This window comes from Enoplosus armatus, chromosome 15, assembly GCF_043641665.1.
Source record: "Enoplosus armatus isolate fEnoArm2 chromosome 15, fEnoArm2.hap1, whole genome shotgun sequence".
In the NCBI taxonomy this organism is placed as follows: Eukaryota; Metazoa; Chordata; class Actinopteri; order Centrarchiformes; family Enoplosidae; genus Enoplosus; species Enoplosus armatus.
In genome coordinates this window covers 13147716-13159124 of record NC_092194.1, presented here as the reverse complement: position 1 = coordinate 13159124, position 11409 = coordinate 13147716, and the positions used below count along the sequence as shown (strand labels likewise).

The 11409-nt window shown below is 43.4% G+C and overlaps 1 protein-coding gene across 7 annotated transcripts in view; it reads left to right on the top strand.

Moving 5' to 3' along the window:
* Positions 1 to 5965: 5965 nt before the first annotated feature.
* The window catches only part of qkia (QKI, KH domain containing, RNA binding a), a 71705-nt gene continuing 66261 nt past the window's right edge, over positions 5966 to 11409 (top strand). For all 7 annotated transcript variants that reach the window (XM_070920135.1, XM_070920131.1, XM_070920137.1 and 4 more), the window contains exon 1: positions 5966 to 6384. In XM_070920135.1, coding sequence (XP_070776236.1) covers positions 6240 to 6384 — 145 coding nt within the window. In that variant the 5' untranslated portion in view covers positions 5966 to 6239. The remainder of the gene's footprint in view (positions 6385 to 11409) is intronic.

Sequence of the window (11409 nt, the reverse complement as noted above, 5' to 3'; positions counted from 1 at the left end):
AGTGAAAAACAGAAGGGAATTGAGGCAACAACTGGCACTTGACGACATCACCACGCTCCCGTATCTGAACAAACAAGCTGAATGTGAATGCCCCTCTTTGCGTGTTGAAAATCAAATAATTCATCCATGTGGGTCACACTTAATGTGATCAAAGTTGGGTTGTGTGTCGCATGTTGTAACACAGCCCCGTGTGCAGTGGAGAATTTATTAAGCACCCAGGAAGTCCTCATCTGTCTTCCCCTTTATCACTTCCTTCCCTCTTCTTCTGCTGAGCTGTCTCTCTTATTCCGATGTTACAGTCTCAAAAGGCAGATTGTTAGGACCAGCAATGAGGGGATTGTGCCGTGCAACAGAAATAAATGCCCCCCTGGGAATGATTCGTCTTGTTCACGTCTGCTTGGCACAGTCCACGCTCATCCAGGGAGCTACTGGGCATGTGTGAGACAGGACACAATGGAGATTTATCTATCTGCCTCTCCATATGCCAGGTGTCTGATTCACAGGCTTAATTCAAGAGTGGACGAATAATGTAAACACTTTGAAAGAGGAGCTCATTCAGTTTTCCGTGTGCAGTCCTCTGCAAAGCTCCCCTTAAATATTAATAAAGTCTGCTAAAATCTCACATCCTGATTTACTGTTTAGGTCTGTGAGCAATTTTCTTATCTGTGCTTATGTGTGTGATTGTTGGTGTGTGTGTTTAGATTCCAGAGTAGACCAGACCACAGGATCAATCCGTCTCTGAACAGATGTGATCAATGAGGATTCTCTCCGTCGCTCTACTTCTCCCACTTTCCTCTGTTCTCCGTCCTCCTCTTCCTCTCCTACAGGTCTTATCACTCACAAACACTCATTTCTTCCCCTGCTACGGGCTGGCAGGCGCGCACAAACAGGCGAACGAGCAAGTAAACAAATGCAGGCATCTTCAGTAGGAGCAGGAATGGATCCACACTGTTAGCAATTGGCAGGGACAGATGTAGCATCGGCTGGACTTCTTTAAGCCGTATTGACACCAGTGTGTTCTCCACAAGGGAAGGAATGAGGAAGGAGGAGTGAGAGAAACTTGTTTATCCTCAGCCCGTTTAAGTGCCCCTTACTGTAAAATGGTAACGTGTGATTTTGTGTGTCATTTCCTCCTGTTGATTGATGATTAGCAGGTTTGAGGTGGGAGTTTGGAGGCAATGTTTTCCCATCACAGCCTTCTATCACAAGTGGCTCCAGCTGTCCCCCCACTCCCCTCCCAATCCCTCTCTCCCCCCTGTCTGGTCGACAACAGGCAGGCCAACAGGCATTTCCATCACCAGATTGCCAAACCACTGGAGCATCTAGACTACAACACCCAAGGTGACCTTTAACAAAACACAGAATGGTGAATAGCTGCGGTGGCAAGAGTAGAATGGCTTATTGGAAACACAGGAATGTTGCAGCTTCAGATTGAATTGTGATAGATTTTTCCTCATGCCCCCTCCACATTGTAGCACTCCACCAGCTGACACTTCTTCCTTAAAGTATAACCTGTTGTGTGTGAATAGTATAGACTCTTTCTCAGGCGCAGTCGAATTTGTGAGGGATTAAAAAGAATAAAACAAGCCTGTCACCGTTACATTCTCCTCACTTTTTGAACATGCTGCCTGTATGGCACACACACATCTGGTCCCCTTAGCATCTCTCTCCCTTCTCCAAATAATTATACAGCCACAAATAGTCTAAAAACCTGTGGGAAAATACTGCTACAGCACAAGCAGGTCCAAGCAGGTCCAAGCTATGCCTCCTAAATTTGAAAATGCATCTTTTTGTATCCGTTTTGGCCTTTCGTAACCCTCTAATCCAGTCAGCAGGTAGGTGTCAAATATAACATGTTGGATAGAGGTCCTCCCTACCCCAACAGCTCACACCAGATCGGCCCCTCACTCACAGCTGTAATGGAACTGGAATGAAGAGTAATGTGGACGTTTGTGGTCCTGGAGAACCAGTTATACCAACATCAAGACTGAGATTACATCCATTATGATCGCACAGATCGTCAGAATAAACATAGATACAGTTAAATGGCAACAACTGCAATGATCACTATATTGACATTTAAGATGAGTGCTCACAAATATGTATAGAGGCCCTTAAACTTACTGATTTTTACAGATATATTCTACATCACCACAAAAGTAAAACTATGGGGGGGGAAAGTGGTTGATTTCACGCTATCCCAACATGCCCCACCATCACTTTCACTTACACATCCTTATTGTCTACAACTCTTACTTCGGGTGAATTCAAGACAAATAAATAATGTTCAGTCACTCATAGTAACAAATGCACACACACTATTCAATACAAGCACACACAAACAAGTATGAGTGCAACAGTGCATGAACACACAAGCACGGATGGGGCATTTGTCATGTCATGCTTATGATACGAGTTAAAATGAATAATAGGTACATTATGTATTTCTCTGTATATGCTCTGTATATGCTGTGGTTGCTAGAACGACATTTATTTCTGTTACGCTGTGCTCACACCTTCCTCAAAATGTAAATGACCCAGATTCTGCCAGCACTTTCCCCCCCACAGTCCCCAAACTAGTAAGTCAAAAGAAAAAGGAAAAGATGTTGTTCTTGTTTGTTATGTATGTGTGTTATCAGAGCCTGTGGGCCTCCGTTCGCTTCCTCCAGAGCTACTGCCGTTATCGCAGACAGCCTTGCCTCGACAGAGTCACCAGCTCCCACTCATTTTCCTGCGGCTGTGGCCCCCGAGGCAGGCTACAACCAGCTACAGGGCCCCTACCGAGGGCCCCATTGTCTCCGTCAGCATACTTTCAGTTGAAAACCCTGGGCGCTCTCCAAGCTCATTGTGAGCAAGCTAACAGCCTCTCTTCAAAAGGGGCTAAACGCATGTTCATTAATTATCTGGATCCTTGTTAATTGGATTAATTGTTGAATAGAAACCGTGTTATTAAAAATGACGAAAACACAAGGGCAGGGGGAGCAAAAGTGGGGATTAATATCGTTCCTGTTTACTCTCGGGCTGTCAGAAGACACGAGCATGCACACACACACACACACACACACACACACATTTCTGATATGCTCTGCCGGTCTATCGCCACGTCTCTCTCTCCTCCTCTAACTCTGCGTTTCTATTTCGCACAGATATCAACACACACACAGAAGCCGTATGTGACCCAACTCAGAAGAATGAGCGTGAGGCAAGGTGCAAATTACCATGCGCACCGTTGAGATAAGAACTAAACCCATTTTCAAAGCTCAGAATAAATGCCAGATTCTTTTTGATGCAAGAAGTCTGTGACTTTTTTCGATCGCTTATTTTCAAAGATTAAGGGAGGAAATAAAAGAGAAACACAAAGTCAACACCATGAACAATTTAGCTATCTCCAAGTCACATGAAAAATTAGGTTTCTCATTCCCTCTGACTATCTACAAAGTCTTATCCACCAAAATCACTTATCAGTGTTTGACTTCAAGGGATGTTGTATCATTCTGGCTTCAAGATAGCTCCTGATATTGCAGACCATTTGGATGACGGGACTAATATTACATGTCCTGTGTAATTGGTGGAGGTGAAAATGACAAGCCATTATGCAAAAACCTTACTATCTGTGTATTCCTGTGGTCACTGGTTGAAATTATGACAATCAAATGTTAAGTGCCAGACACTCCAGAGGACAGTGGATATGCTAGCGGGGCACTTCAAGCATTAGGCTGTTAAATTCAACCAGGGAACATAAGTCCAAATTGAAATATAAGTTCAAGAAATTACCATTTCTGCTCAGTTTTGAATGAATGGTCGCATTTTAAATATGTTAACCAAGTGAATCCAACCTAGATTAGGACAATGAGTAATAAACTGCAACCTTGCCTTGATAGCAATGTTGCTGCAACCTTTCTCAATAAGTTAGCTCCTATGATTGATATAATCGAGCTTATCAGACATGCAGAGGCCAATGTGAAGTCTTTCAAGATTAACAACTTCATTTTTGCGCCAGACTTGGTTTGTCTGAGACTCAACTGAAGTTCAACAATATTTACAGCCATAACATACTGTAGTTATGTGTAGATGCTAGATCCAGTACATGTGTTGCACTGGTTGTTAAGGCAACTGTAGCTGCTTTTATGTAGAGGCTCCTGTCGCCTGCTGTACTCCCAAATGCTGTTATCTGGGGCTGGAGGACTGATTGCAAATATATTTTTGTGGGAATACGTGTGATTTTGTGTAAGTAGGTTTACAGTTTGTAAATATGTTATAAGTGTGTGGCATATGTCTCTTGAGTAAATGATATGGAGACACTTCTGTAAACCTGTCCAAACACATCACCGGATCGAGTTGTTTGATCAATTTATTGGACGTGCTGTGCTAATACTAAGAGTTTTAATTTACTATCCTCTATACCAACAAAGTGTCGACAAACTGCAGCCAGAAGGTCATAGTGCAGCTGCATGAGCATTCATGCACCCAGCGTGGGGACTACTTTTACAAAGACATGAGTGGGTGAGCAGTAAGCGGACAAATTGAAGGAGGGCCAAGGTCAGGGCTCAGATTTAGCCAGGCCCCTCTCAGCCAACAGCTGTTAAAATCAAAACAGACTAGTTGTGGTTTATTTTCGCACTAAGCAGGACGTGAGAAACCGGAGGTAGCTGGTTTGTGTGCGTTCCATTGATCAGGGATGTTAATCTTTGGAGGATATGTAGAAAGGTCCTCCCAAGGACAGGACAATGAAAAAGGCTCTATTGATTACTGGAACGTTGATCAATCTGTCCCAAGACAGATAACAAGATGTACAAGTCTTGAGTAACAGAAGGCATCTTGTAGGGTATGGACTGCACAGGTTAATCATTTTTTTCATATTTCCGCACCCTAAAGTGAAGCCTACAAATGAAATCAGCCGGATTCGTAGGCTGGTCTTGGCAAGTACACTTCCTCTGTCACACACACAAACCCTGTGTATGAAGTGGGAGATTGAACACACAATCAACTCACGTATGACTATTCCACACCTGATTAGTAGACCTATACATATCATTGCTGAACCATAGAATTACACCAGACCTTGTAAAAATCTAAGTGACAAATGGAGCATCTGTGCTTTCAGGTATATTGTTTTCACACTGGATCAACAACATGAAGGACCGTATTGATGATCTCGTGTAACATAGAGGACTTCATGGACCGTGCTGATGAACTTGTGTAACATAGAGGACTTCATGGACCGTGCTGATGAACTTGTGTAACATAGACTCCATGGTTGAAAAGCCTCCACATTCCCTGCATTTTCTAAATAGGGTTACTATGATTTATAATCCTTCTAAAGCAATGTTACAACCTAGATCTCTAGAGGAAAGGGAAGCAACGCAAAACCAGTCGGAATATTTATTGGGGGAGCAGCTCTTTTTTGACAAAGATATAATAAACAAAAGAACTGAACTACAAAGGGAAGGGGACCTGTGGGTGTTGATGAGTTAAAATAAACAATTATAACAAAAAGGTGACTCCTAATTCAGAATTTGTAAAGGATTTACCTTGCTGTCTAAAACAAAGAAAGATGGAGAATAAAACCTCAGCTGACTCCACTTTTCCCTGCCTTTGTTGTTAAAGTTATGAGACCACTGGACAGTGCCAAACTATTAAGGAACAAAAATACTGTTGGAATCTGATTATTTTGAACTGCTATAATGTTGCTATTAGTGAGGAAAGAGAGAAAGAAGTAAATGTGTGCTATTCTGTGTTGACAACACTTCAGGGGCATTATGTGCATTCCTGCGCACTGCTCACCATTGCCCTGATTTTCTGTCCATCATTCCAACGAGCACTCCGCCCCGCCCTCCTGGCGCGGGTGTGAGCGCTCATTGGTTCTCCTATTAGTCCCTTGAAAACCCCGCCAGCCAATAGTCGTAGAGGAGGACGGAGCCTTTCCGGTGGAACAGTCTCTCGCGCCTACAGTGGTGGAATCGAACGTCCCCGAGCGCACACGGCGTAGAGGAGAGTACGGCGCACGAGTCTCTGGAAGGAAGATAACGGTTTCTTTTTCGCCCCCTCTCCACTCAAACAACAAGAACAAACCAAACCTGAATTTTTAGGGGGGTTCACAGAGTCTTCTCATCTCAAGGAGGAGGGAAGCGAGGGATTGGATCCGCAAGTTTTTTTTTGTTTTTCGTTTTTTTTGTCTCTTTTTCCCAAAAGAGGATTCTGTGTTTCGCGGTGGTTTGTTCTCTGTTCTCGCCGCAAAAATGATGGTCGGAGAGGTCGAAGTGAAGGAGCGACCGAGGCCGAGTCCCGACTATTTGATGCAATTATTAAACGAGAAGAAGCTCATGACCAGTTTGCCAAATCTCTGCGGCATCTTCACACACCTGGAGAGGCTTCTCGACGAAGGTAAGTGGCGGTCTGGAGCGATCGGGGAGACACCGGGGAAGAGGGGAGCGTGACCACGGCGCAGTCCGGTGTCAGCACGGCTTCGCTGGGCGTCCCTGCTGCATAACAGTCTAGCATCGGATACACCGATATTGCTGACCGTGGCAGGCATAGTAACAATTACAACTTACCCCGAACAATACCTTACATTTAAAGCAAGAAACCCGGTCGTATCCTGAGTGAGTTTGTTTAACCGTACACCACAGTGAGATGTGGATTTAAGAGTTGCGTTGCTAGCGTTAGGCTTCCACGGAGTTTGTTACTGCACTCCTGACTTTGTGGTGGCAAGACGAAAACTTTCTCTCAGTCAGTTAGAAAAATCAGAACCGTCTATCACGGTCAATGTATCAACATAAATCGTTCACAGAGGAGTTTTGAAGCAAGATTACGGGTTTTCAAATGCGAATCTCAGTTAATTTAGACGGGCCCTGATTCCACATGTTCCACAGCAATTTAGCTTGGGTTAGCCACATTTTAAGCTAGCGAGCCTGGGTGTCTGCGTTCCTTTGAACTCTTCAGGAACCACAACGACAGCTTTAACTTAGCTACGTCTTTAAATATAGACTTAAACAGTCAACATGGCGTTTCAGGCAGATGTCAAGAAGTGTTACAAAAGTTGACGTTCTTTATTTGTGCTTCAAGGGTTGCGTTAGTAGTTGCCCAGCGGCCGAGCTTAAAAGCACGGTGGAATGTGCCTGCTTGTTGCCCAAACAATGGTCAGTGAGTTACTGCTGGGAGGGGGAGTGCACGAAGATTATTTCAGCCGTCTAACTTTTTCATTAAAAGGGGCACCATTTTGTTTGTCTCCCTGCACTCAGCTACTACAATATTTGTCCTCAAGCTGGGGTATGCTTCTCTCGGTTATATTTCCTCCCCTTGCTGCAGCAGTCGTCGTGTTTTTTTTTGCCAGTCAAGCGTGCCCTACCAAAATTGCGTCGCCTTTTGTTGGCGGCACCGTCCAGACGGGATTTGTCTGTCTACATGTATTTTCTACCCCTTGTCATTGATTTTGGCACAAGCAGCGACGCTGATAAACAAGGTTTATTCGCCGTTTATGTTGATAGTATCAATAACATAAGCTGGTCTAAGCGGAAGGTTGGACCTATGCTTTATGTAACTGAGCTGGGGACACTAGAGTGCGCCACAGCCCCCTAGCAGACTGTCCCCATACCGTGTGTAGTGTCGGACTGGGCTCAATGACACTTCATAATAATAATGATAATAATAGACATTCTGACTTCTTCACGGGATAAATGGGTGTTTTCTTCGTAGACAGCGTAGGACGTAAATAGCAGTGCGTACCTCATAGTTTCGGTTGCATGTCTGGATGAGTAGGCTCTGTAGTATGTAGTTGCTAAACCGGTCTGCAAAGATTTTCTTGCTTTCTTGCTGAGCAATAAACAAGACAATTGAATTGAACAGGACACTTTGGACGTGAAGTCGACCATTTCCTCCTCATTCCACTAGAAATCTCTAGCAATACAAAAACACATTTATATAACACTAAATAAAATACATCTACTCAATGTTAAGTTTAAACCTGAGCGTCATTTTGGTGTAATAGAGTAATGTCCGTCTAATCTTCCATTATAGTGCTTTTCCTCTGGAGAAATTGGGACTGGGAGATTGAGGCCTGCAGAAATGTAATTAGTTAAGCAACAAATCACTGTGCTTTGAGAAACAGGAGAACGACAAAAAAATTACCAGGTTTTTGTTTCAATTTTTTACCTTAATGCACCAAGTTTGCTTACTCTCCACACCCCATAATTTCTCCCCGGGGATCAATATAGTATTTCTGATTCTGATTAGATGCCTGTACTAAAGAGGTATTATGGAGTTTTTAAAATTCTAGAGGAACCAATTGCTTTTTTTGGACTCAATTGGGAATGATCAGTGCGTTGATGTTTTCATTGAGGGGAGAGTCAGGAAGCAGACCTGTTTTCTTTTTCATCCCGGCTCCCCTTTGCCATATCCCAGCCCCCATAGTCATATAGACCCTAACAATTGCCTGAACAGTAAAGAAAAGGGATCATGCACACAGTCTGTGTAGCTCTCATTTACTCCAACAACTCAGCCGCGCTGCTGTTGGCACGCTGTGTGAAGTAACCTACTGAAAGCAAAAACTGTTTTTTAGTTTAAATCAAATATATATTATATTTTCCACTTTTTGGCTTTTACTTTGTGTAGCTAACAAAAAATTCTGGTTGCAACCCAGAATGACCAAAAGTACTGTGTTGATAATGTGTAATGTGTTGTGTTTTTTGAACCGTTAGGCTAACCCAAGAAAATCACTAAATGTAGTTTTATCACCTTGAAAATGTGAGAAGTTTGTTTGTCTGACTTCCTAAATTCTCTGGTGTTGAGAAGGAATGGGGATGAATTGTCAAATTTTGTTTTGTCTGTTTAACCTGCTCATATAAACCACCAACGCTGTGCTGTAACTGGAGTAGGAGAGGAAAGACATTTCATTCTGCAGGAGATCTGTGGTGGGCTGAATGTAGCATAAGCATTAAGTGCATGTAAATACATTCAATGACATTTAACATATATAGGCACTTTGTAAATACAGTAATACTGTAAATACCTTTGACCTGTAGGGATATATGCTTACAGATTTATATTTTGCTTCACTTATAAAATAGAGGAAAGGTAATGGGCTAACGTCTGAAATACAATGGTACAACAGATTAGCTTGTCATTCTTTCTGAAGAGAAAAAGCTTTTCCAATATGTAGTTTGATTTCTTGCACCATATGGTTTTGTGGCTTTGGAGGAGCTGGTTTGTTAGTGGTCCTGTAATGCTGGACTGGTTGAACGCTTCTATGCAGCGCTCAACAGATAGTACATGAATAAAACGTTCCCTCCTCTGGTGTTTTAAGAAATCATGGCCTGATACTCCTGACTCCCCAGCCTCAGTCTGACTCTTCTAAGGCCACACAAGTCTGAGGTTTACAAGGGTTTCCACAGCACCAGCCCAAACTTTACCCTGCCGCCAAAATTGCGTGTGTGTGTAATGAAAGCCACCCCAGTGTAGAGGAGGCCCGTCTGACTGTCTGGTTCCTGTTAGGGGCTGTTTCGTTTGCTTTCCCCTTTGGACGCAGCTGAAGCTCTGATCTGATATTCAGGGGCCAGCCCCCTCCCACTCCCTGTCCCGTACTGGTGAAAACTGACCCCACCCAGGGTAAAACCAAATGCACTATCCAGTCTGTGCAATTTTTCATCAATCTAAAATAGAGAGAAGAAAACGATAACCGCGTTCAAAGTAACAACCCTTCCCTTTGGCCTAGTATTCTTTGATTTGTAGTCAAGTGTGTGTGTGTTATTTTTATTGTGTTGCAATAGGCGGCCTGTGCTGTCAGATTGCTGCACTTCCAGAAGCTCAGAAAAATTATTTTTAATTGTTTTTTAATGGTAGTTTGAGATTGATATTTGTGAAATAAATTCTTTATGATGGTGAATGAAGCATGTTTGTGACCGCTGTCTGTGCCAGCAGTAAAGATAAACATTACACTCGACTGCGACTTCCAGTCAGACAGGATAGACTCCTGAAGGGAATCTTAAACTTGTGGTGTTGTGGTGTGAATTACGTCTGATCTAAAAAAAATTGTTCGGTGTGTGTGTGGTTTTCTTCTCAAAGTATGTCGCGTGTAGTTCTGTCTTATTGAAAGCTGGTGGCTTGTGAAGGCGACAGAGAGCGGGTGCTACATAAAAAGCTGTTGATGCCCAAGCAGAGGTAGAAACATAGTCAGTCAGTGTAGATTTATCAAAAATGAAAAAGAGAAAATTAAGGACCATCCTTATCTGTCAACAATGCATCGGCTGTCATGTCTCCTAAGGGACCAAAGTTTTTGTGTGTTGTTGATAAAATTACAATGACAACATTTCTCTTCTGAGAAAGTACTGTTTCATAGGCTGAAATGCAATTGAACAGCTTAAATGCCTTCCTTTGTCAGACTTAAGTACACCGAATAAGAGCAAAAATCTAACCAGTGACAGTGGAACGCTTTAAACTCTCTCGAGAATATACCCCTCCGACAGCTGCACATGTCTCCCTCACCCACCCAGTGTTTTGTGCATGTCTACACAGCTGAAGAAAGCTGACACCACCCTTGTGTCTAACGACTGCTCCCACCCTGCTTTAGTGGCGTGGACGTTCCTGTAACGTTCCCAATATGTGTGTAGTCCCTCAAGGTCACTCTGGCCGAGTGACAGGCCCCTTTTGAAATCCCCTTGCGTTGCAGTTGTTCATCTCCCTGAGGTGACACCTGCTATGGGTTTTTTTTATTTCTCTTTACGATCTGCCAGCCAACAAGCTGCTTCAAATTGCTATATTTTCTCTTGGCAGGAGGAGACAGCCCATATAACATCTAGAGATGTAGCCTTGTAGTACAGACGTTGTTGTAGCGGAGCATAGGAGAAAGGGAGGGTTTTCTTTTTTTTGTCGTCAAGTGTGGCGAGCATTTCTATGGGGAACAGAATAGTCAGATTGATCAGAAATATTTATTTCAAGCTCCCCTTACCTTTCCTTACAAGCTCATTTTTGAGCTTTGTTTGTATAATAGATTAAATGGTCCGCTGTTCCATTGCACGCAGTGTGGTGGAGCCACGTGGTGCATTGTACCACTTGTTCCTGGCTACAGCATCCCCCTTTCATATACAGTTTTGTGTCTGCTTGTTTGTCTATGTGTGCTGTGATTTAACAGGACCTTCCCGGGAGAGCTGTCAGCGTTTGGAGGACAAACTGTCTGCTGTCCGCTGTGGTGCCTGTGTAGGGAACTGGTCCTTTGGGAACAGCTGTTTAGAACAGATTTTGACAAATGGGACAATGTGTTTTTCTACCTGATGTCCCATATTTCTGTCAATCTGTCTATATGGTTGTCCCCCTTTTTTCTTTGGCTGTCTGTGTGTGGCTACTGCAGCACTGTACTTTCCCACTGTAGGTTGACCCCTGGCATTCCTCAGCACAGGGCTAGACCTACACTAACCT